We start from the raw sequence: 27,234 nt of genomic DNA, 5'->3' as shown, positions 1-27,234 counted from the left end.
GCACAGCTAAGCTCCAGGGCGGGTCATGTGGCTGCTTCCTTCTATCTTAGCATGCTCCAGGTCTTGGAAGACAAGTTTGGTCCTTCAGAGTTAGGACAGGTACTGAGGTAGGGCTAAAACACTCCCCTAAGCTCCGTGATTTGGTTGGTATTGACAGACAGCCTGAAGTTTGACAGTGCAAAAACAGTCAGAGAGAGGTTATGTTTCAGTGAGAAAGCACTCAGATTTGCAAACCAACCAGATCTGGGTTTTTATCTAGTTCTACCTTTTCCTATCTATGTGGTTTTAGGTAAGATACGTAAATTCACCATTTCATCGCCTGAAAAATGAAGATATCAAGTAGAAATTTTCATAATATTGTGGCAAGAGCTAAGTAAAATAATTGGAAGATGCCTCCTACTTCATAGGTGGTTATTTCTCATCAATTGATAATGGGAAACTTGACTGGACTCTCGTAAGTATAAATATGCTCTTCCGGGTCGTCTGGGCAGGACAAAGGGGAGATGGAAAAATATACACACACGCACACACCCGATGCCTATCTATCATACCTATTACCACCCACAGAAGTCAAAGACACCAAGGAATATAGCTCCTTGACTCATAAAGCAAATATGTAAGTGTGTAGTTATGGCACACATGTCTAAGTTCAATATTAAAAAGGTGAAAGTCTTTATATGTAGTTTTATCAGCATTTATAATAAACTTGGTAGGGTCAAAACAAGAAACTGTAAAGTTCTACCTTCTGGTTTTGAGGCCCTTCCCCCTCATCCAGGGCCCCATCCTCTTGCTGGTCATAGGCAGGGCCTCCCAGGATTCGGATTCTCTTCTCACACTGCTTCTTTGCCACAGTCAGTTGGTTGATGTACCTCTTCATGTTCCTGGCCCTCAGGAGATCAGCTTTCATTGCTGCAGTTTCTTTACCTTGAATAGGAGTGAGGAACAGTACCTGGTCAGAGGACAAGGCATGAAAGGACAGAGCGATTCAGAACCAGATCGGTGTCTGCTGTGGGCATTCTGAACCAAGTGGATACTAAACAAAATAACAGAACAGAATCCACAATAAATACATACACATACTCCCAAATACAAATGCTAATCATTTCTAAATATAATTTCCAAATATACCACTGACAAATCTTACCCAAGGGTAAAACATTTTTTTAAAAAACCTCGGTACAAATGCACTCACACATCTCTGTGTGGATCCTTTAACATCTTTATATGAATGTGTACGTACAAACACTCATTCATAAGCATGTACTGAGTGCTAGTTATGTGTCAAGACACTTGCTAGGCTTTTGAGATTGAAGACCAATTGTTGGCCCTCATGGACCTTTTAGAGTCTAGCAAGTAAGAAATCCAGAGAGGAATCCAAGCACCTGTAACACAGGCTATGAAGAAAATATGCAGATACCATGAACTGTTTAACAGAAGATTCTAACTCAGGTTTCTTTGAGGAAATTATATTTAAACAAACATGAATAATGAGTAGAGTATGGCAGACAGAAAGAATAGCGAGTGTGAAAGTGAGAAACAGGCAGGAAAGAGAACAGAGCTTTCAAGGAACTGAAAGAAGGCCGTTAGAGCAGGTGCAAAAGGAGCCAGAAGATCCAAAATAACTCTGATGCTGGCAGGAGCCACGAGGTGCACAGCCTTTCAGGCCAGAGAAAGGACTCTGATTTCTAGACCAAGAGTACTGAGAAGCTTTAATGGGTTTTAAGCAGGAGTGTGCCATAAATGGATTTGTATCTTTAACGATTACATAGGAAGCAGGATAAAAGATAGGTTGGAAGAAGGAAGACTGCTAGGAGGAGGACAAGCTGGAAGACCACTGCAGTCCAAATGAGGAGGGAGATAATGATGGCCTACAGCTGGGTTACGGCAGGCCAGTAGAGAGGACAAGAGGATGTCAGGACCCAGTGACTGGCTGGGCAGGGTAGAGGGCAGGTTGCTGAGGAATTAAAAGGTATCAAATATGGCTCCTAGGTTTCCAACATGAGCAGCCAGGGGGATGGTGGGGCCAATTACTAAGCTAGAAACACTGGAGAAAAAGGTTTGTGGAAGATGCTAACGCAACTCTGGACAATGTGGCAGGTGATATTTTCCAAAAACGCCTGCAATGCCTTCCATCTCACATGCTCTTTTTACAATGTCCCTCTGACAAGTAGAATATACGTTTCCTTTTGCTGAATCTGGTTGGGGTCATGATTATGATGGAAGGGATGCTATGACTTCCAAGACTAGATCATAAAAGACCAAGGACTTGGAGCTCTGGGTCACTATGTGTGGCTCACCTGTCCTGAGGCTTCTATGCTTTGAGGAAGCCTCAACCATCAGTCCTTGGAGAGATCTATATGGAGAGGAACCAGGGCTCCCGGGACCACAGCTCTGGCTGAGATCTCAAGCTCATATTCAGAACCAATGAGGCACCGTGTGAGTACACCATCCTGAAAGTAAACTGTCCCACCCCAGTCAAGCCACTCCAGCTGACGTCACGTGATACAGTCATTACTTCCAAACCCTGCCCAGATTGCAGCTTCATGAGCAAAATAAGTGACTGGTGTTAAAGACACTATATTTTAGGGTAGTTTGTTACACAGTAAAAGACAACCAAACAGGCAAAATGAATCTGTGGGCTTCTGAGCTACCTAAGTGGAGAGAGAAGGTCTAGAGTTCAGAAACATTCAGCTTTGGGACAGTAAATGACATCACGGGAATGTGTGAGACAACCCAGGAGGAAACAAATAATCCTAGACACAACTGAGATACCCCTTACCCTTAAGAGCAAGGGAAAGAGAAGCTGACAAGGGAGATCACAAATATATCCTCATAAAAGTAGGTGTTTATCTCTTTATACACTGCTATACCCCCAGCACCTACAACAGTGCCTGGCAGCACAGGAGATACTCATTAATCAGGAGTTGAATGGATCAATGAACTCTCAAATGCTACATTTTGCTAATATGTATCAGGTACTGTGTTCTTTCTAGAATTTGGGGCTGAGGAGGAAAGAAAGAGGGTGAGCATCCTCAACTCCTACTCTTCAAGGACTCCCATCTGGCTTCTAACCCTCCCTCCACCAAATCTGCTGTTGCCAAGATCACTAGGGACCCCCAGGTCAAATCCAGTGGAGAGCTTTCAAAAGAGTCTGCAATTGGAGTTAGGTTAGAATCCTGGCTCTGTTACTTACAAGTTATGCCACCTCAAGCAAATATTTTTAAAAATTTAAAACCAGTAACAAGGGTTTGTTTCCTTAAGTCGACATATCATTTAAAGCAAAAGCAAAATACTCATACAAAATTAATTTGTAAAAAAATGACTAAACATTGGGTATTACACCTTGTGGAGAACAGGCTGGCTGTGTATATACCTAAAGGCAAGGGCTGGGGTGAGGGAAGGATGTTTTTGTTCTAAGTGAGACAGAATTGAGCTGGTTTTAATGCTGATGAGAAGAAATCAGTAAAAAGTAAAGAGAGGTGTGGCCAGGCATGGTGGCTGTCACCTGTAATCCCAGCACTTTGGGAGGCTGAGGCAGCAGGGTCACTTGAGGGCAGGTGCTTGGGACCAGCCTGGGCAAGAAAACAAAACCCCATCTCCACAAAAAGTTTTTTAAAAACTTAGCTAGGTGTGGCAGTGCGTGTCTGTAGTCCCAGATCCTCAGGAGGCTGAGGAGGGAGGTTCACTTGAGTCCAGGAATTTGAGGCTGCAGTGAGTGATGATCCTGTACTCCAGCTTGAGCAGCAGAGCAAAATAAATAAATAAATAGAAGTTGAGAAAGGTGACAGACAAGGAATGGTATCCAGAAGACAGGTGAAGAGATCAGAGATCAGCTTTGGAGAAAGACCACCTCCTCCCCTGCGGTAACATGGAAGGAGAGCAGGTGGACATTGGATATGAGGAAGTTTGCAGACATGGCTAGATGCCAGAGCAGTTCCCTTCATATGAATTTAGTTTTGTGCAAGTAGAGAGCAAGGTCGTCTGTGTGGAGTGAGGGGGTGAAAGACTGAGTGATCAGAGGCCTGAGGAAAGGGGGCAGTGTGGAATCTCTCATGCAAAGCAGAGGCGCTCAGCAGGACTGCCAGGAATGCTCAGGGCCCAGAGGACCGCTAGAGAAACAGAACGTTTCTCCCTAGGCATGGTAACTACATATCTGGGCAGGTGAAAGCATCCTCTCTGGAGGTGAGTCGGCACACACCTCACCTGGATTTGAAACTACCAATGATAAAAGAGCATTCGCGTTTTGTCTCTTGGTTTCCCTGAGAGCAGTCTAAGTAATGGTTCGCACATCCTCCCAGCTGGAGACCTCCATCCGGTTCCCTAGGATGGTCATTACCTCTCTCAAGTCCCACTTAGTCAAATGTGCAAATGCATAACATAGTACTCAGGGAGGCTGCACAAATTAGCTGAAAAAACTTAAGACACAGTACCATAAAACAGTTTCATCAGAAGCAGCTTTTCTTGTACTGAGCACAAACGGCCACAGGCAGGCCTCAGGTCAATACATGGCCTTGTTCAAGATGATCTGTCAGGTATTATCAGACATCTTTTCATCCCCTTTTCATTTACTTCAATAATGGTTTCTAAACTTGTGTTATGCTTGGCCAACAGACAGGATCTGCCTAAATACTCACTAATTTAGCATTTATCTCAACAGGAAAAAAAATAGTATTTCAGAGACTCCTTTGTGGGAGGATGAAGGTAAATGTAGTTTGCCCCAAAATTAGTCTATTGCAAAGTAAGTTGTTTTGTGGGTGTATCCAAGGAAATACGTGCTTGGAAGACCTAATTTTTCAAGAAAACTTTTACTTTTTAAACATATACCCTTAAACTTCATAGTTTGTGTATAATGTTTAAGTTACTCTAAAAATTCCGGGGCTCAAGTTGCCTCTTATTTATAAAACAAACCTAGACCTCAATTTTAATTTGGGGTTAAAACATGTTAATAAAGAGAGAGAGAGAAAGAGATACAGGAGGAAACTGACACCCATTTATCAACCTCTACGTTCTTTTTACCCAAAGCTTAAAAAGCCTTTCTAAAAGGACAAAACCTAGAAGAAAATTCCAAAGACAAGTAAGAAAGAGAATAACCTTTCCCTAAAACCCAGCTGCAAGGCTGGGAAGAATGTTCTGGCGCTCTGCTTGAATGTGGCTTGCTCACGTGAATGTGCTCTGTTTGCTGATGGGCAACACAATGCCATTGTCTCATCACAAAGCTTGTTGCTAACAAATGCAACAGCAGCTTGTTGCTTAGACGGTTCTGTTAATTTGTGTCACATTCAGAGCTAAAGGACTAACGTGGAGCTCATGCATCCCGTGCTGCTGGCATGCAAAAGTCCTTGTAAATCCAGTGATGCCGATGAATACATTTCTTTGTGGCCTTTAAACCCATTCATCCAAGAAATATTCACGTCAAGAAAAGTATAGGCGAGCGGGTGTGTGGCAACACCCCGTGACCTAGCTCACGCCAGTGTTATGTGGCTGTCTCTCTACAGAGTCTTAAGTAGTAATACTGTGCATTGTTAGAAACTGGGTTAATCACACAACATTTAATCTAGCTTGAAAAAGAAGCGGCCAGTGAAACACCGGATGGCAGTGGGTCTTTAAACTGGTGCCAAGATGCACACACACATGATGTTAGGTTGGTGCAAAAGCAATCACGGGTTTCGCCATTACTTTTAATGGCAAAAAACGCAATTACTTTTGCACTAACCTGTAATATTCCAAAGCAATTAGTTCAAACATTTACTGTTTTTCCTTCTAGATAGTCTAGGTTCCACCGAGATCAGAGCAGAAGGAAATGGGTGAATTCGGGTTCATTTAATGAAAAAGACATTTAGATTAGACATTAGGTAAACTCTTTTGGCTACAAAGACATTACAACAGACTTATGAATAACATCACAGAAATGCTTTTCACTATAAATCCCCTGCCCATTATATAATTCTTCCTTAAGCAAGTGAAGTGGCTTGCAGTAAAACAAAAACACCAACATCTAACAACTGTTAGATGTGATTTCTAATAAGGCAGCAGGCAGCAAAGTAACTTAAAGTGCAAACTGATGACTCTAGAAATAGTACAACTGGATTAAAATGGCACCACTGTGGTTTTCAGGTATCAAAAAAGAAAAACAACAACAGTAGAATATTGTCCTTCCCTCATAACATGCTATCATGTTCCAGGGCATGTCATAAGGGCAGCACCCTCAGCAGACTCACTGAGGGATTTAACAGATAATACAGGGCAGGGTTTCTCAACCTTGGCACTACTGACATTTTGAGCAGGATAGTTCTTAGCTGTGGGGGGCTATCCTGTGTCTTGCAGGATGTTTAACAGCATCCCTGGCCCCTACCACTAGATGCCAGTAGCATCCCTTGCCCCAGAGATGACAACCAAAAATGTCTCCAGACTACTGTCATATGTCCCCTGGGGAGCAAAACTGCCACCTCCTACCCTCCACCTGGCCCCACTTAGTAGTGCTGATACAGAGGTACAGCCTGCTGCTCTAACAAGGAGGTAAGAGCAAACAGAGGACGGGGCTGCACGCTCCTTCCCCTTCCCTCACTCCTCAACATGGGCTCTCTTCTCTGCTCTGCCCAGGATGCTCAGGTCTGCCCGTGAAATGCAGACAATCGAGGTATGGAATTATGACTTCCTCCCTAGCAAATGTTGGTTCTCCAATCCTCAACTGTATGTGCACTGACAGATTAACCAGCTTTTGAGTCTTTCTTGTACATTCAAATAAAAGTTTTAGGCTGGATGTGGTGGCTCATGCCTGTAATACCAGCACTGTGCAGGGCTGAAGTGGGAGGAAGGCTTGAGGACAGGAGTTTAAAACCTGCCTGGGCAACACAGCAAGACTCTGTCTCTCTAAAAAAAAAAAAAAATTAGGCCAGATGTGGTGGCTCATGCCTGTAATCCCAGCACTTTGGGAGGCCGAGGGGGGCAGATCACCTGAGGTCGGGTGTTGGAGACCAGTCTGACCAACATGGAGAAACCCCATCTCTACTAAAAATACAAAATTAGCCAGGCATGGTGGCACATGCCTGTATTTCCAGCTACTCAGGAGGCTGAGGTGGGAGAATAGCTTGAACCTGGGAAGCGGAGGTTGCGGTGAGCCGAGATCGCGCCATTGCACTACAGTCTGGGCGACAACAGCAAAAGTCCATGTCAAAAAAAAAAAAAAGTTTAAAAATTAGCTAGGCATCTGTAGTCCTAGCTACTCGGGAGGCTGAGGCAGAAGGATCACTTGAGCCCAGGAGGTTGAGGCTGCAGTGAGCCGTGATCACTAAAGCCAGGAGTTTGAAGTCACAGTGAGCTATGATCACGTCTCTATGTTCCAGCCTGGGCAACGGAGTGAGACTATGTCTCTAAAATATAAATAAGTAAATAGAAGTTTTACTAAATCCTCTTGACAGAAGGGTTCAAGAAACAGGTATATATTTACTTAGGGACTAGTCAAGATTCGAAGTGAGAAATGGTACTTGACCTCTTAACACAAAACTGGCAGCAATTCTCAGTAGTTACCAATCACCACAAACTTCTTCAAAATTATCTAGAAATCACCTCAATAGTTGCTAAGGAACTCAAAAATATATTTGCCTTACTTTTCAACCTGAGGCTGGTATGTCCTTTTTTGAAAGAACAAATGGGCTTCTTTTATCACACTAAACACCTGAGATTTCATAGTCTAATGTGCCACTCCACTTCAGTGGAGAGTATATTTGAGGAACAGCAGAAATCGTACAGGAGTTGATGGCGGAACCACTCACTTTATGATGGAGAAGAGTACAGAGACATATGGACTTTGTGCAGCCCGACCAGGGTGTGCCCACTGCGTGCCCTGGCTTGCCTTCCTTTAATGTCTCGGTGCTGGAAATCCTAGCACTCCTGTTGGTTTAAGGCCCTCCAACAGGCTTGCAATATGTTTTTAAAGGAATAATATAGCAATTAAATCCACATATAAAATTGCAAGCAGAACCCTGTTCCCAAATCGACACTGTGAGTTGAGCAGATTTGGGAACTCAGATCTGACCCTGTACAATGTTTGTTGTGAGCAGGAGCCCAGGACGAAACTCAGGAGACTTGGGCTCAAGTTCTGGATTTGTGTCGGATTAGTGTGTGACTAACTAGTTCTATTCAAACCAGGTAAGTTGTTTAACATCCCTGGACGTCAGCTTCATTTGTATAAAATGCAGGTGTTAGAGTCTATGAGGACTGAAGTTCTCCTGGGGGAGAGAGGGCGAGTAGAGTTGGTTATAAACTCATGAGACTACAGCGAGCGCAACGGAAGTGCCCGAGCCCGTAGTCCTTCAGGCAGGGAATGGGTGAGGGCCAGGTGGTGACAGTGGGGAAGGGACGGCAGGCACTGGAGGTAGTGCTGGAGGTTCAAGGACTGGGCAGGGAGGAACCCTTGCAAGAGCCCTTGGGGCAACGGCAGGGAAACAGCCTGAGAACTGGTCGTAGTCCACTCAGTCGGCTCGAACAGAACACCACAGACTGCGTGGCATATGAACAACAGACATTTACTCCGCACAGCTCTGGAGGCTGGAAGTCCACGAGAAGGTGCTAGCAGAGTCGGCGTCTCCGCACCACAACCTCACATGGTGGAAGGTGCAAGGCAGTCTCTGAGGCCTCTTTCATAAGGGCACTGCAAGGAAAAACCAACTCCAACTGCATTTTTCCTTTGCTCTCACACTACAACAATCAATACCAAAGACTTCTGTGACCAAACGTGTGGAGGTTTTTTCCCCAAACACCAAGCTAGTGCTGGGTGTCCTCTAATTCAATTCCAGTGTTCTCCATTTAAAGACAGTGTCAGATCCCACAGGCAGATGGATCAGTCCACAAGACTGCCCCACTACAGGACACTAGTTGCAAGTCTAGGCCTCCAGAACTTCTGATCAACCAGCTTCAGGTCAGGGTTCCCACAGGCCCCTCTTTGAGTTTGATTAATTCATTACCACAGCTCACAGAACTCAGGGAAACTCTGACTTGCGTTTACCAGTTTATTATAAAAAGTCTGACGATGTAATCCCAGCACTTTGGGAGGACGAGGCAAGTGGATCACCTGAGGTCCGGAGTTTGAGACTAGTCTAACCAACATGGTGAAACCCTGTCTCTACTAAAAAAAAAAAAAAAAAACAAAAATTAGCTGGGTGTGGTGATGGGCACCTGTAATTCCAGCTACCCGGGATTACAGAAGAATCGTTGGAACCCAGGAGGCCAAGTTTGTAGTGAGCCAAAATCATACTGATGCACTCCAGCCTGGGTGACAGAGCAAGACTCCATCTCAAAAAATAAAAACAAAAAAGTGTGACTAAGGGCCAGGCATGGTGGCTCACGCCTGTAATCCCAGCACTTTGGAAGGCCGAGGCGGGCAGATCACTTGATGTCAGGAGTTCGAGACCAGTCTGAGCAACACGGTGAAACCCTGTCTCTACTAAAAATACAAAAATTAGCCAAGCGTGGTGGTACATGCCTGTGGTTCCAGCTACTCAGGAGTCTGAGGCACAAGAATCACTTGAACCCAGGAGGAGGCTGCAGTGAGCCTACGTCGTGCCACTGCACTCCAGCCTGGGCAACAGAGCGAGGCTCTGTCTCAAAAAAGAAAAAAAAAGTAATAAAAAGTCTGACTAAGGATATAGATGAAGAGACGCACAATGCAGGCGCCTGTAATCCCAGCTACTCAGCAGAATGGGGCAGGAGAATCACTGGAACCTGGGAGGCAGAGGTTGTTGCAGTGAGCCGAGATTGCACCACTGCACTCCAGCCTGGGCAACAGAGAGAGACTCTGTTTCAAAAAAAAAAAAAGGTTGACTAAGGATACAGATGAAGGGATGCACAAGGCAAGGTATGGGGGAAGGGGTGCAGAGCTTCCATGACCTCGCTGGGTGTGTCACCCTCCAGGAACCTCCTTGAACACGGTCATTCGGCCTTTTATGGAGGCTTTGGTGGATAGGCAGGACTGAAGACAACTGTGTTGAAATGTGATTGGACAAAAGGAGTGTGGTCTAATACTAACAGACGGAGGGGGACACCCAGCAAGGCCCACCTGTTTAGATTCTTCTTGGCCTCTTCTGTGTAGCATTTCTTCTTTCGTGGTATGGGGCAGGACCCTCTTTGGAATGAGGGTCTTATGATCCATAACCGGATGACAGTCCTGCCTTGGGCAGGTGAAAGGAGGGTAGGAAAAGGTCAGAGAGAGAGATTTGGTTTCCTGAGGTCTGCTTCCGAGGCCTGTAGTGCCCCAACATTACAATAAAACACTACACCAAGGGCTATGTGAGTTACAAGCCAGGAACCATGGAAGAAAACCTGTGTGTTTGTGTGTGTGTGTATCACAATAATCAAAATACCACAGGCATTATTAATACCATGCACGAAGGTGAAACCCACATGATCCAATCACCTCCCAAAAGTCCCACTTTGTAATACCATTATCTTGGTGATTAGGTTTCAACATATGAATTTTGGGGGACACAAATATTCAAACCATAGCAGGATATTCTATGAGTTTACGTCATTCATAAATGTGGAATAGTTTATATCACTTCACTGCAATGCTAGAAAATCAGATCACATCAAAACATTAGAAAAGACCCTGAGAAGTCCACAAGAGTCCATAGATTAGCCAGCTCTCTTCTTTCAGGCAGGGAAACCTTTAAATTCTAAAATGGACAAAGAAGCTACATAATATCATTAAAAAAAGAATTCCTGGCCGGGCCTAGTGGCTCACACCTGTAATCCCAGCACTTTCGGAAGCTGAGGCGGGTGGATCACTTGAGGTCAGGAGTTTGAGACCAGTTTGGCCAGCAGGGTGAAATACAAAAATACAAAATACAAAAATCTACTATCTACTAAAAATACAAAAAAAAAAAAAATTAGCTGGGCATGGTGGCAGGTGCCTGTAATCCCAGCTACTTGGAAGAATGAGGCAGGAGAAGCGCTGGAACCCTGGAGGCAGAGGTGGCAGTAAGCTGAGATCATGCCATCGTACTCCAGCCTGGGTGACACAGGCTCTGTCTCAAAAAAAAAAAAAATTCCTAATGGAAATCATTATGATTCTTATCAGCAAGTAACAGTGTCTATGTGTTTGTGTATGTACACACACATATTCTACATATTCTACAGTTCTAATTGATATATTAAATTCTAAAACTATTTAGTTACACTCTTTAAAAACTTTAATTACACTTGGGTAAGATGTACAATTTTTAAAAGTGAGTAAAAAGGCAAACCCTCCTGATCTGTACCCTGAGTGTATCACTCCCAAGTGTGTACTATTTATACACAGCAGTTTCCAATGCACTCAAATCAACCTCATGTTCTTTGCTGTAGTAAGCTGAATGAACATGACTCTTGAATCACCTTATATATGCTTGATAACATTTCAGGATTCAGAACAGCAGAGAAGAAAGCTTTAAAGGGAGACGTGCTGGGTTCATTCACATCAAACTGCGGGGGAAATTTGGTTTATGTCCCATAAGTACTAGAATTCCTACACTTGGCCAGCTTATTTTAAAGGACCATTTCTCAACAACTCTAGCTGTTCTGTCTAGTTCTAAAGAAAAAGCTAGGTAGTTGGGTACTAAAAGGCAAGTATGAATCTATCAGCGGCGCGGTATCATCTGCAGCAGTGGTTCTCAGTGTGATTCCTGCACAGGCAGCACAAGCATCATCAGGGAACCAGTCGGTAACGCAAACTCTGGGGCACACTCGAGATCGACAGAATCAGAAGCTTTTGGTAGGGGTTGGGGGTTAGCAATCTGCGTTTTAACAAGCTCTCCAGTGAGGCTGCTGCCACCATCGCTTGAGAACCACTGCTCTACAGGATTACGCCCAGACTTTCAAGGGTAACTCTGAGGCCCTTTAGGCCTTGTCTACCAATCTCATCTCTCCATTGCATACCAAGCACGAGCACATGATCTCATCTGACATATCTACATGCACAAGGCTGCTTCACAAGGCTCTTTTTCCATGTACATGTGCCGCCATCCACCCATATCCCCTGACAAGCCCAGAGGGAATGAGAGCTTCTCGCCTTTATGACTCAACTCAGTGTTCCTCTGAAAAAGAAGCCCTTCTTGACCTCTGCTCCAGGTAGGGCAGACCCCTCCACACATCTGTGCCACTGCTAAATCCTGAACACGCAATTCTCATTGCATTTATCAAGCTGCATTGTCGTGTTGTATGTGTGTTGACCATGATCTTAGTGCACTGCTGTACCTAATACACAATGGCACTCAAAAAAGGTTGAGTAACTGAAAACCCACTTCTGGTGAATAAGATATCCTCCAGAGTATATTCTCTACTGCCATGAGGGGTCCTAACAGAACTCAAGAGCTCTTGTTTATCCAGGATCCAGGGAGGTGGGGCTGTGAACAATGAAGAAAGTGATATTAGATATAAACTGTAATGAATAAGGAGGGGTTATCTAGACAGAATGATATCGAGAGTAGGGTAGCACTTCAAGAAGAAGAAACAGAATGTGCAAAAAATACAAGGCACGAGGAATCAGGGTGAGTTCAGGAAATAGAAAAGTTAATGCGGCCGGAATGCAGAGAGACAGGGTGGAAGGGCAGGAGATGAAGCTGAAAATAGAGCCAGTGACCAGAGGAAGCAAGATCTTGTAGATCACGTCAAGGAGTCTTCATTATAAGGAAAATGGGAAGACAATGACGAGTTTTAAACACAAAGGTGACATGATAAACTATGTATTTTTTTTTTTAAAAATCACTATGACTTCAGTATGAAAAATATATTGTTTTTTCATAGACAGAAAGAAATGTATGCTAGGAGGCCAATTAAGAAGTTACTATAGGCCAGGTGTGGTGACTTACACTTGTAATCCGAAAACTTTGGGAGGCCGAGGCAGGTGAGTCACCTGAGGTTAGGAGTTTGAGACCGGCCTGGCCAACATGGCGAACCCTTGTCTCTATTAAAAACAGAAAAATTAGCCAGGTGTGGTAGTGCATGCCTGTAATCTCAGCTAGTTAAGAGGCTGAGGGAGGAGAATTGCTTGAACCCGGGAGGAGGAGGTTGCAGTGAGCTGAGATTGCACCATTGCTCTCTAGCCTGGGTGACAGAGTGAGACTCCATCTCAAAAAAAAAAAAAAAAGTTACTATAATAGTTCAAGAGGGTGACTGGTGGTAGAGGATGGTGGTGCACAGAAAGGGAACAGAGTTGAGCTATATGTAGGTGGTCCATCTGCATAATAATGGACTGGATAAAGTATACAAGGGAGAAGGAATCAACAAGGTGGACTCAGGTTTGTGACTTGTATGAATAGACGGTGTTATGGACTGAATGTGTTCCTCTAAAACTCATCTGCGGAAATGTTAACTTCCAATAAGACAGTATTAGGAGGTAGGGACTTTGAAACATTTAGATGAGATGATGAAGGTGGAAGCCCTGTGATGGTATTAGAGGCCTTATGCAAAGAGAAAGAGACTAGAATTCTCCTTCTCCCCCCTCCACCCTACCATATGAGGATATAGCAAGGAGGCCATCTGCAAACCAGCAAGAGGGCCCTTATCAGACACCAGATCTGCCAGGACCTTGATCTTGGACCTCCCAGCCTCTAGCCTGTAAGAAATAAACGTTGTTTAAGCCACCCAGTCTGTGGCATTATGTGACAGCAGCCTGAACTGACTAAGAGAGATGATGATGCCATTCACTGAGGCAAGAAACTGCAGAAGGTGCCCAGCTCTGTGAGGCTTTGTGTGGACATTTTCATTTGCAGCCACTTTTGAGATATCCAAACAAAACTGCTGAGATGGCAGAGATGAAGTAGAAAGGTACAGGATCTCTACAGACAGACATTTGGAGTCTTCAGCACACAGATAAGGGAAAGGATTAGAGCAGGGCAGTGCTACCCAACATAACCTCTGTAATGATGGAAATATTCATAACTCACTATCCAATACAGTAGCCACATGTGGGTACCGAGGACTTGAAATGTGGCTGATGTAACTGGGGAACCGAATTTGTACTTACTTGTAATTAATTTAAATTTAAATAGTGACATGTAGCCCGTGGCAATTATATTAGGCAGCACAGGTATAAAATAATTAGGTATGAAAGAGTTAGGAAAAAACCCTGAAGAACTCCAACATTTAAAGCTGAATGGAGTAAAGAAAATAAGCAGAAAAACAAACCAATGAAGAGCTAGAATAAGACAGGGAGCGTTAGTCCAGGCAAGTGGCACTTCAAGACGACTGAGTAGTCAACAGTATCAGATGCTGCAGAAAGGTCAAAGAAGTATCAGATGCTGCAGAAAGGTCAAAGAAGATGAACACTGAAAAAAGTTCATTGAAATTAGCCAGTTAGACTCACTAAGCTCCCCAGATTCTGTGACCAACAGGCAGCTGATGTCATCAGTGTGTAAATTTTAGGCCTCCGTCAAAACACGTGGCCAGGTTTGAATGATAAATTACGGGCAGGGAAAAGAAAATTTTACGAGCAAACTAAAACTGCAGAGACGAATTGTTTCCAATTGTTTAGTACTTGTTAAGTTTTCTGTAAAAAGCTTTCTCTCTAATTACACCTAAAGTAATTCTGTTGCCCAGGGGACAAAGACCTGACTTTGCTGGTCTCAAAAAAAATTTTTTTGTAGTTCTATGATTTCATTTATTTTCCCCAGAATTAATTGTATTAAAACTAAACTAGGTGAGGCACCAAAGATTTTTTAAATCATACTTAATTTCTTTAAAAGACCGAAATTCCAAAAGAAAAAGGCCATCAAGAAAAAAATCAAATAAAAATTTCCACCTTGTTAAGGAGAGTAATGTTTCTCTCTCTAAGACAAACCAATCCACCGTGAACCTAAAACGTGCCGTTTTGGGTGGATTTTTTGGAGTGTGTTCAAGCCTCAAAAGCCTTATTTTGAACTGTCCTAAATATACAAAGTAAAGAGCTCTACAGTTTGTCTTACGTCATCCTGAAAAAAGGCATTACAGAGTTAGCTGGTGCTGTGGTTTGAATGTCTGCGTCCCCTCCAAAATTCATGTAGAAACTCACGCCCCACAGAATTATCAGGTAGGGTCTATAGGAGACGATGAGGCCAGGATGAAATGAAATTGGTGCCTTATAAAAGGGCTGAGAGAACTAGCTAGGCCCTTATGTCCCTCCATCATGGGAAGACACAGCAAGCATTTGTCCCCTCTAGGAGATGCAATGAGAAGGAGCCATTTTGGAAGTGGAAAGCAGCCCTCACCAGCCACTGAATGCCACAGCCTTGATCCTGGATTCCCAAACTCCAGATAATTAAGAAATAAATTTCTCTTCTTTATAACAAATACCCAGTTTGTGGTATTTTGTTATAGCAGCAGGAATGGAGTGATAGAGTGGTTAATCCCTTAAGGTTTCAGAGGGTACACAATCAGGTAATTTCTCCCAATCTGTTATATGGCATTTTTTCTTTAAATCCTCAAAGTAGTAGAGGGCGGAGCAAGATGGCCGAATAGGAACAGCTCCAGTCTCCAACTCCCGGCGCGAGCGACACAGAAGACGGGTGATGTCTGCATTTTCAACTGAGGTACTGGGGTCATCTCACTAGGGAGTGCCGGACAATCGGTGCTGGTCAGCTGCTGCAGCCCGACCAGCGAGAGCTGAAGCAGGGCGAGACATTGCCTCACCTGGGAAGCGCAAGGGGGAAGGGAATCCCTTTTCCTAGCCAGGGGAACTGAGACACACAACACCTGGAAAATCGGGTAACTCCCACCCCAATACTGCGCTTTAAGCAAACGGGCACACCAGGAGAATATATCCCACACCCACAGAGCCTCCCTCATTGCTAACACAGCAGTCTGTGATCTAACCACAAGGCAGCAGCGAGGCTGGGGGAGGGGCGCCCGCCATTGCTGAGGCTTAAGTAGGTAAACAAAGCCGCTGGGAAGCTCGAACTGGGTGGAGCTCACAGCAGCTCAAGGAAACCTGCCTGTCTCTGTAGACTCCACCTCTGGGGACAGGGCACAGATAAATAACAACAACAAAAAAGCAGCAGAACCTCTGCTGACGCAAACGACTCTGTCTGACAGCTTTGAAGAGAGCAGTGGATCTCCCAACACGGAGGTTGAGATCTGAGAATGGACAGACTGCCTGCTCAAGTGGGTCCCTGACCCCTGAGTAGCCTAACTGGGAGACATCCCCCACTAGGGGCAGTCTGACACTCCACACCTCACAGGGTGGAGTACACCCCTGAGAGGAAGCTTCCAAAGTAAGAATCAGACAGGTACACTCGCTGTTCAGCAATATTCTATCTTCTGCAGCCTCTGCTGCTGATACCCAGGCAAACAGGGTCTGGAGTGGACCTCAAGCAATCTCCAACAGACCTACAGCTGAGGGTCCTGACTGTCAGAAGGAAAACTGTCAAAACAGGAAGGACACCTATACCAAAACCCCATCACTATGTCACCATCATCAAAGACCAGAGGCAGATAAAACCACAAAGATGGGGAAAAAGTAGGGCAGAAAAGCTGGAAATTCAAAAAATAAGAGCACATCTCCCCCTGCAAAGGAGCGCAGCTCATCGTCAGCAACGGATCAAAGCTGGTCAGAGAATGACTTTGATGAGATGAGAGAAGAAGGCTTCAGTCCATCAAACTTCTCAGAGCTAAAGGAGGAATTACGTACCCAGCGCAAAGAAACTAAAAATCTTGAAAAAAGAGTGGAAGAATTGACAGCTAGAATAATTAATGCAGAGAAGGTCATAAACGAAATGACAGAGATGAAAACCATGACATGAGAAATACGTGACAAATGCACAAGCTTCAGTAACCGACTCGATAAACTGCAAGAAAGAGTATCAGCGATTGAGGATCAAATGAATGAAATGAAGTGAGAAGAGAAACCATAAGAAAAAAGAAGAAAAAGAAATGAACAAAGCCTGCAAGAAGTATGGGGTTATGTAAAAAGACCAAATCTACGTCTGATTGGGGTGCCTGAAAGTGAGGGGGAAAATGGAACCAACTTGGAAAACACTCTTCAGGATATCATCCAGGAGAACTTCCCCAACCTAGTAGGGCAGGCCAACATTCAAATTCAGGAAATACAGAGAACGCCACAAAGATACTCCTCCAGAAGAGCAACTCCAAGACACATAATTGCCAGATTCACCAAAGTTGAAATGAAGGAAGAATCTTAAGGGCAGCCAGAGAGAAAGGTCGGGTTACCCACAAAGGGAAGCCCATCAGACTAACAGCAGATCTCTCGGCAGAAACTCTACAAGCCAGAAGAGAGTGGGGGCAATATTCAACGTTCTTAAAGAAAAGAATTTTAAACCTAGAATTTCATATCCAGCCAAACTAAGTTTCATAAGTGAAGGAGAAATAAAATCCTTTACAGATAAGCATATGCTTAGAGATTTTGTCACCACCAGGCCTGCCTTACAAGAGACCCTGAAGGAAGCACTAAACATGGAAAGGAACAACCGGTACCAGCCATTGCAAAAACATGCCAAAATGTAAAGACCATCGAGGCTAGGAAGAAACTGTATCAACTAACGAGCAAAATAACCAGTTAATATCATAATGGCAGGATCAAGTTCACACATAACAATATTAACCTTAAATGTTAATGGACTAAATGCTCCAATTAAAAGACACAGACTGGCAAACATAAAGAGTCAAGACCCATCAGTCTGCTGTATTCAGGAGACCCATCTCACATGCAGAGACATACATAGGCTCAAAATAAGGGATGGAGGAAGATCTACCAAGCAAATGGAGAACAAAAAAAGCAGGGGTTGCAATCTAGTCTCTGATAAAACAGACTTTAACCCATCAAAGATCAAAAGAGACAAAGAAGGCCATTACATAATGGTAAAGGATCAATTCAACAGGAAGAGCTAACTATCCTAAATATATATGCACCCAATACAGGAGCACCCACATTCATAAAGCAAGTCCTTAGAGACTTACAAAGAGACTTAGACTCCCATACAATAATAATGGGAGACTTCAACACCCACTGTCAACATTAGACAGATCAACGAGACAGAAAGTTAACAAGGATATCCAGGAATGAACTCATCTCTGCACCAAGCAGACCTAATAGACATCTATAGAACTCTCCACCCCAAATCAACAGAATATACATTCTTCTCAGCACCACATCGCACTTATTCCAAAGTTGACCACATAATTGGAAGTAAAGCACTCCTCAGCAAATGTGCATGAACAGAAATTATAACAAACTGTCTCTCAGACCACAGTGCAATCAAACTAGAACTCAGGACTAAGAAACTCAATCAAAACCACTCAACTACATGGAAACTGAACAACCTGCTCCTGAATGACTACTGGGTACATAACGAAATGAAAGCAGAAATAAAGATGTTCTTTGAAACCAATGAGTACAAAGATACAACATACCAGAATCTCTGGGACACATTTAAAGCAGTGTGTAGAGGGAAATTTATAGCACTAAATGCCCCAAGAGAAAGCAGGAGAGATCTAAAATTGACACTCTAACATCACAATTAAAAGAACTAGAGAGGCAAGAGCAAACACATTCAAAAGCTGGCAGAAGGCAAGAAATAACTAAGATCAGAGCAGAACTAAAGGAGATAGAGACACAAAAAATCCTCCAAAAAATCAACGAATCCAGGAGTTGGTTTTTTGAAAAGATCAACAAAATTGACAGACCGCTAGCAAGACTAATAAAGAAGAAAAGAGAGAGGAATCAAATAGATGCAATAAAAATGATAAAGGGGATATCACCACTGACCCCACAGAAATACAAACTACCATCAGAGAATACTATAATACCTCTACGCAAATCAACTAGAAAATCTAGAAGAAATGGATAATTTCCTGGACACTTACACTCTCCCAAGACTAAACCAGGAAGAAGTTGAATCCCTGAATAGACCAATAGCAGGCTCTGAAATGGAGGCAATAATTAATAGCCTACCCACCAAAAAAAGTCCAGGGCCAGATGGATTCACAGCTGAATTCTACCAGAGGTACAAGGAGGAGCTGGTACCATTCCTTCTGAAACTATTCCAATCATAGAAAAAGAGGGAATCCTCCCTAACTCTTTTATGAGGCCAACATCATCCTGATACCAAAGCTGGCAGAGACACAACAAAAAAAGAGAATTTTAGACCAATATCCCTGATGAACATCGATGCAAAAATCCTCAATAAAATACTGGCAAACCGGATTCAGCAGCACATCAAAAAGCTTATCCACCATGATCAAGTGGGCTTCATCCCTGGGATGCAAGGCTGGTTCAACATTCGCAAATCAATAAACGTAATCCAGCATATAAACAGAACCAAAGACAAGAACCACATGATTATCTCAATAGATGCAGAAAAGGCTTTTGACAAAATTCAACAGCCCTTCATGCTAAAAACGCTCAATAAATTCGGTATTGATGGAACGTACCTCAAAATAATAAGAGCTATTTATGACAAACCCACAGCCAATATCATACTGAATGGGCAAAAACTGGAAAAATTCCCTTTGAAAACTGGCACAAGACAGGGATGCCCTCTCTCACCACTCCTATTCAACATAGTGTTGGAAGTTCTGGCTAGGGCAATCAGGCAAGAGAGAGAAATCAAGAGTATTCAGTTAGGAAAAGAAGAAGTCAAATTGTCCCTGTTTGCAGATGACATGATTGTATATTTAGAAAACCCCATCGTCTCAGCCCAAAGTCTCCTTAAGCTGATAAGCAACTTCAGCAAAGTTTCAGGATACAAAATTAATGTGCAAAAATCACAAGCATTCTTATACAGCAGTAACAGACAAACAGAGAGCCAAATCAGGAATGAACTTCCATTCACAAGTGCTTCAAAGAGAATAAAATACCTAGGAATCCAACTTACAAGGGATGTGAAGGACCTCTTCAAGGAGAACTACAAACCACTGCTCAGTGAAATCAGAGGACACAAACAAATGGAAGAACATACCATGCTCATGGATAGGAAGAATCAATATCGTGAAAATGGCCATACTGCCCAAGGTTTTTTATAGATTCAGTGCCGTCCCCATCAAGCTACCAATGAGTTTCTTCACAGAATTGGAAAAAACGGCTTTAAAGTTCATATGGAACCAAACAAGAGCCCGCATTGCCAAGACAATCCTAAGTCAAAAGGACAAAGCTGGAGGCGTCACGCTACCTGACTTCAAACTATACTACAAGGCTACAGTAACCAAAACAGCATGGTACTGGTACCAAAACAGAGATATAGACCAATGGAACAGAACAGAGTCCTCAGAAATAATACCACACATCTACAGCCATCTGATCTTTGACAAACCTGAGAGAAACAAGAAATGGGGAAAGGATTCCCTATTTAATAAATGGTGCTGGGAAAATTGGCTAGCCATAAGTAGAAAGCTGAAACTGGATCCTTTCCTTACTCCTTATACGAAGATTAATTCAAGATGGATTATGCCTGTAATCCCAGCTACTTGGGAGACTGAGGCAGGAGAATCGCTTGAACCTGGGAGGTAGAGATTGCAGTGAGCCGAGACTGTGTCATTGTACTCCAGCCTGGGTGACAAGAGCAAAACTCTGTCTGAAACAAACTCCTGTCCTCTAGTAGTCCTCCCTCCTTGGTCCCCGCAAAGTGCTGGGATTATAGAAGAGTCACTACACTCAGCCAAGTTTTTCATTTTTAAAGAAGTCCAATTTAGTTTTTTTCCCCTCGTCACTGTGCTTCCCTTCTTTCTTACTAGACCCGCACCATTTGCCAGAGCACTGACTCCATGGAACCTGTCTTTTTCTGGACACGAAGGCATGTGGTGGCTGGAATTACCTATACAGTTCCAGCTAGTCTACTTTTTGCCAAAGCGTTTTTTCCTAACTTTGAACCCTATTATAGTCATAAAAGAGACTAACGTAGAAAAAGCTAAATACTGATACCAGAATTAACCCAAAAGGAGAAAAGGCAGAAATTCTTAATGTGGTCAGAAAGCTTGCTGAAAAGAAATATTTCCAGCATTTTCACACACAAAAAAGGGAACTAAATGCTATACTTGAACTTGCCAGTTATAATGCAGTGGGTTGAATTGTGCTCCCAAAAAGATACGTTGAAGTCCTAACCCCCCCATACCTACTAAAGCGATCTTATTCGGAAATGGGGTCTTTGCCGATGTGATCAAGTTAAGATAAAGTCATGCTTAATCAGGGCGGGCCCTGATCCAATATGACTAGTGCCCCTTTTAAGAAAACAGAGACGCAAAACCAGAGAAAAATATCACGTGACGACTGAGGCAGGGATTGGAGTGATGTATCTCTAGGCCGCGGAACACCAACGATTGCCAGCAACATGGAAAGCTAACACAGACATGGAAGACTCCCCCAGCGCGTTCAGAAGCAGCGTGGCCCTGCCAAAGCCTTGGTTTTAGACTTCTTGCCTCCAAAACGGTGAGAGAATACATTTTTGTTGTTTGTGCCAGACTGTTTGTGGTACTTTGCCATGGCAGCTCTAGGAATTGACACAGAAGAACCTTTTATATATTGTATGATTCTACTTATATGAGGTACATAGACTTGTCAAATTCAGAGAGACAGAAAGTAGAATGGTGGCTGCCATGGGCTGAGGGGAGTGGGGAAGGTGGAGTTATTGTTTAACGGGTATGAAGTTTCAGTTTGGGAAGATGGAAAGTTCTGGAGACGGGTGGTAATGATGGCTACAGAATAGTATGAAAGTAATTAATGTCACAGACTGTACACTTAAAAATGGTCAATTTTGTTACGTATATTTCACCACAATTAACCCTCTTCTCCCCAAAAGAAAAATGTTTTTCCTAAGGAATGTGAGCTCCTTTAAATGATCAGGGCCAGAAAGGCATTTAGAATGTAACAGAGGTCATGTCACACTTTCCCATGAGCTAAAGAATTACTTCTTGAAGCCACTTCTATTCAGGCTCTAGACTAACGCCAAGCAGTCATAAAACGTCATACATACACATGACAGTTTATGTACAGCCAAGCACTAACCAATGTTATTTCTGTAAACCCATGAGAATTCCTGACAACATTTGTAATTGCCCCCTTTCCTGATTTGTGTTTTCTCTTTAAAAACGTGAGCCTCTCTTTTGTTCTATGCAGCACTCAAGGCGCCTGGCAGTGTGTCCCTGTCTGTAGTCCTCAACTTCTGCACTTGAATACATTTCTCTTTCAACTAGATTCTGACCTTTTTGATCATTTTGGGCAGAGAGAAACTAATACTTACAATAAACCAAAACTTCAGTTATAATTAAAATTCAACCAGAATATACCATATTAAGACTAAATTCTTGCCAGTTACTTTGTCCTTATATATAAAAATGTACACACATTCTCATGCTAAAATTTTGAATTAAGCACAAAGCAAGCAAGAGTTTATCTAAGCAGTTTAACTGTGCAAAAAGCAGGAAGATTAAAGTCACTGCAGCATTATACTATGCGGACACAGAGGCTGGAGGTGACAATCACTGCTAACCAGTAACCTCAGAGAAGCAATGAAACCAGTATTCAGTGTTTTCTGTCCCAGGCAAAACGGCTCCAAGGCCCCAAGAGTGCTTAGTTTGTTTGTCTTTTCCTCCATGCTTAAACCACAGAAGGAAGCCAGGATACCCAAAAGAGTTGCAAGGACAGCTTAAACGGAAAACACAGACACGAAAGAATCAAGCATCACTGAGAATGTCTGTAACATAACTGTTATGGGCTGAATCGTGTCCTTCCCGCACTCCCAAAATAAATTCAGATGCTGAAGTACTAACGTCAAGTACCTTAGGATGTGACCTTATTTGGAGACAGAGTCTTTGCCGAGTCAATCAAGTTAAAATGCAGTCATTAGGTGGGCCCCAAGGCAATATGACCGGCATCCTTGTAAGAACAGAAAATGTAGACATGAAGGAAAGACAGGTACAAAAGAAGGACAATGTGAAGACACAGGGAGAAGATGGCCATCTGCAGACAGGGAGAGGCCTGGAGCAGGTCCTTCCTCACCGCTCTCAGAAGGAATTACCTTGCTGACACCTTGGTCTTGGGATTCCAGCTCCCAAAACTGTGAGAAAATTAATTTCTGTTGTTTAAACCACCCAGCTTGCACTTTTTAATGGCAGCCCTAGCAAACTAATGGAATAACAAAATAAGAAAGGTATTTTGCTGACTGAACTCAAAGAGGGGCACTAAAAAAGATTACAGTGGCAAGAAAGCATGCCTCTGCAGTGTTCTCTTTCAAACAATTACCCATTTGTCTGGAAGCGAAGCATCTTCTCTGCAAGAACAACGATAAAGAGAGGAACAGAGTCCACGCTCTTGTAGGAATTCATCAGATCAAGTCTCCTTAGCTCAAAAGCCCATTTAAAGACGTCCTCATTCAGCGTAAAATCCCAAGTCCCCACAGTACCAATCAGGCCCTTGTGACTGGGTTCCCTGCTGCCTCTCCGAGCTCGTGGTTGGCTTCTCTCCCTTTCTTCAGCCCCATCAGTTTCCATAAACCCTGGAAGTTTCTGCATCAGGATTTGGCACCTGCCCTTCTCCAGATACCCCAAGGCTTCCAGATCACTGCCCACCATCTGAGTGAGGTCTTCCCCAACTCACTAACTGAATGCAGAATTAGCCTCCCCTGCAGCAGAACCAGCGCTCCCTACCAGGGCTCCCTGCATCCCAACTTTGTTTTTCTCCAAGGAACATGTGACCATCTGAAATCACCACATATTTTCTGTTGATTGTCTAACTTCCTCCCAGCCTAGTTTGGGGAATCAGAATGCAGAGGTTTGGTTTTGTTTACTGCTGTATCATTACCACTCAGTAGGTGCTCAGTAAACACTGCTGAATGGACATATTTGCACAGGCTTCCTTACAGGCTGAGCTGAGGAATCAGTGCCTCTTCATCGTCTATACCTATACTTGCTTTCTACTTGCTCCTACCTTCTGTCAGGCTCAGGGAGCAAGTCCAGGTCCAAGTCCCCAGCCCAAGCTTCCTTTGCTTCTGTGTGCTGATGAGAAACCTGAAAGCATGCTCTAATGTCTTTGGCCCAACTCTTCCCTGTTCTTTTAGCACTCTACTTCCTCTCCTTGGCAGAGACTTGAGCAGGCCTGGAGGTTTTTGTGGAATGTCTATTCTTCCAGGTGAAAGCAGTGTTTGCTGCCTCTCAGCTGCAAAGCAAGACCTGCTCTGCACTCTGGATTTTACACATTCTCTACCTTTGTGCATGCAAGGGGGAATATTCTAGCATCAGGCAAACTACAAGGGAGTTGAAAGCCATCCTCACACGTTAATCATTCTTCGGTATCCTGCCTGGGAAAGAATCTTACTTCACTGGAAGAGAAACAAACAGGAAGAAAAAGATAGAGAGATATATATACACACATATATATACATATATACACACACATATATATACATATGTATACATATATATACACATATATACATATATATACACATATATGTATATATATGCCACCCTCCCCGCCCCCCAACAAAACTACAACACAAGAGTGGAAAGACAGAAAAAGCTATTAGCAATCCAATGCTTAAATAAAGGAAAAAGATTTTATAATTCCTTTAAAAAATGCTTAAAAAAGGAAAATAAAGGAAAAGATTAAGTAAATCATGAAACCTCAACTTAATTGGAGTCATTTAAATGACCATCAAGATTATGTTTCAAGATAGAAATATTAAATTTCAATATGTGAAAAAGAATTATGTAATCATGTTTAATTTAAAAACAGAACAGAAACATTATATACTAAATGATTCTAACCTTCTAAAAATTATGACTGCAGCTGAATAAAGATTATACGGGAATACAGAAATACAAACAAAGGTTTTTGTTAGGATGAAATTATATTTACACTTCTCTAATACTGTAATAGTATTGTTCTAATAAATTAAAGTATTTCAATGTAAGCCAGAAAAGCTCCTATTTGCCAAAGACCTGACAGGAGGGAGAAGCCCGGGGATCAGGCTGCCCTTTCAGATGCAGAACTGAAGAAAACAAACCAGCTCTTACCTTTGTGCCTCTTCAGTTGGGGAAAACTGCTGATTGTAGTCGCTTGGATTATTTCCACTACAATTTGATACCTGATTTTTAAAAAGAGAAAAGGAAAAAAGATTTAAGAGGAAGAAAATACTATTTTCAGAAATAACTTTAGACTGTCTTTATACTAAACAAACATCACACGGGAGCTGAATCCTGCCCATGGCTCATTGAAACAATCGACAGGGACTGAGCATCTGCAATAGGCCGGGCCCCACGCCACGTGCTAGTCACTTCTGAGGCCCTCATGTAATCACCACGAGCCTCCTCACCCCACTCTGTTCTCTATACCAGAAGCATAACTACCTGTAGAAACTCTGAGGTTATGCTCAGCCTCCCTCTCCTCCATACTCCTAGGTGAGCAGAGCCAGCTGATTCCACTTCTTAAATTTGCGCTGTCCTATAAGGTGATCACGAGCTACACGTGGCTATCCAATTAAACTAACAAACGTTTCGTTCCTCAATCACACTAGCCACATTTCAAATGATCCACAGTACCTGTGACTTGTGGACCACGCTGGGTGGTGCAAGTAGAACATTTTCTTCACGGCAGAAAGTTCTACTGGATGGTGCCGTCTTCAATCGTTCTCAAAGCTGTCCTCTCCCGGGCAGCCCCACTGCCCCACCTGAGTGCACTGCCTCATTGCTTCTCATTTAGAAGACGGTCCCCACCCAGCAGAATCAAAATATCTACACCAGGACTTGCATCAATATTTTTAAAGCTCCCCTGGCAATTCTAAGGCACATGGAGAGCTGAGAAGCATGAGATTAGAGCACCAGCTATAAATATGTGTGCCTAAGAAGACCTCCAAGTCAGGAAACATAAATAAAATTCTACATTTTAAGTGCTGAGTACAACCCTGGAGTTGTAGCTATTTTAAGCATAAACTCAATGCTTTTACAAACCCAAATTCTTAAGTGCCCTTTAATGATTACTAAGTATTGCCCTAATCAAACAGGCTTATCCTGAGTGTTTCCTAGCCCTTAATTATATGAATTAATTCATCTGCTGGTAATAAAATTATTTAACATTAATTCTTACTTTGAACACAAGCCGTGCAGTGTTCTAAGATTTAATGTTATATATGGCTGGCTTTTAGAGCACACAATTACATACATTCTTTTGCTTTCAACTAAAACCCAGAGGAGAGACAAATTTATCTTAGTCATAGCTACTTGTGGACTCCTTACAAATTTGCATCTTATTTTTTCATCAGGGTAATATAAACATCAGTGCTTGACTCTCATGACCTCAGAGGAGGTTGTCAGGATCACTGTTGGCATGCCAGCCAGAGATGGTGGCAGACGCTGCCGGCTGCCTGCCCAATGTCCAGTCTCCCTTCTTTCCTTGCTAAGTGACCTACAGTTTTATCAGGGAAAGTGACACACCTAGATAAAAAGGCTAGCTTTCTCCCCAGCAGTCAGCAAGATGGCCAGGTGATATCATTCTAGCCTTGGAGCTAGGCAAAAGTCACTGGGGAGGGATTCCAGGAAAGTGGGCTAAAAGCAGCCTCCACAGAAAAGCCCTTTCCAACTTTAGTCCTCACCCTTCCCTCATTTTTCTGTGTAAAACAAGGATGCAATTGGCTAAAGGCACAGCAGTACCTTACAATCATGAGGGTAAAAGCCACAGGCTAGGCCGGGCACAGTGGCTCACACTTGTAATCCCAATGTTTTAGGAGGCTGAGGCAGAAGGATTGCTTGAGGCCAGGAGTTCAAGAGCCTAGGCAGTATAGTGAGATCTCATCTCTACAAAAAATTAAAAAGTTGGCTGGGAGTGGTGATGCATGCCGGTAGTCCTAGCTACTCTGGAGGATGAGGCAGAAGGATCAACTGGACCCAGGAGTTCAAAGTCACAGTGAGCTATGATTGTTCCACTGCACTCCAGCCTGGATGACAGAGCAAGACCCTGTTTCTTCAAAAAACAAAACAAACCCCAAAACAGAAAAAGGCCAGGTGTAGTGGCTCATGCCGATAATCCTAATACTTAGGGAGGCTGAGGTGGGAGGATTGCTTGAGCCCAGGAGTTTGAGACCAGCCTGGGAAACAAAGGGAGACCTTTGTCTCTACTAAAAATAAAAAAAAAATTAGCTGGGCATGGTGGCGCACACCTGTAGTACCAGCTACTCAGGAGCCTGAAGCAGGATGATCACTTGAGCCTGGGTGGTTGAGGTTGCAGTGAGCTATGATCGTGTTACTGCACTCCAGCCTGGGCAACAGAGCAAGACCCTGTCTCAA

The 27,234-nt window shown here is 43.2% G+C and overlaps 1 protein-coding gene across 1 annotated transcript in view; it reads right to left on the bottom strand.

Annotated features, from left to right (window-relative positions):
- Positions 1-27,234, bottom strand: part of SNX25 (sorting nexin 25) — a 145,061-nt gene that overhangs the window by 50,827 nt on the left and 67,000 nt on the right. The window contains exons 6-7 of the mRNA XM_033215842.1: positions 24,970-25,040; positions 743-924 (exon numbers count right to left, since the gene is read on the bottom strand). Coding sequence (XP_033071733.1) covers positions 743-924; positions 24,970-25,040 — 253 coding nt within the window. The remainder of the gene's footprint in view (positions 1-742; positions 925-24,969; positions 25,041-27,234) is intronic.

Source organism: Trachypithecus francoisi, unplaced genomic scaffold, assembly GCF_009764315.1.
Source record: "Trachypithecus francoisi isolate TF-2019V2 unplaced genomic scaffold, Tfra_2.0 Lachesis_group1, whole genome shotgun sequence".
In the NCBI taxonomy this organism is placed as follows: domain Eukaryota; kingdom Metazoa; phylum Chordata; class Mammalia; order Primates; family Cercopithecidae; genus Trachypithecus; species Trachypithecus francoisi.
This window is presented reverse-complemented; position numbering and strand designations above follow the sequence as displayed.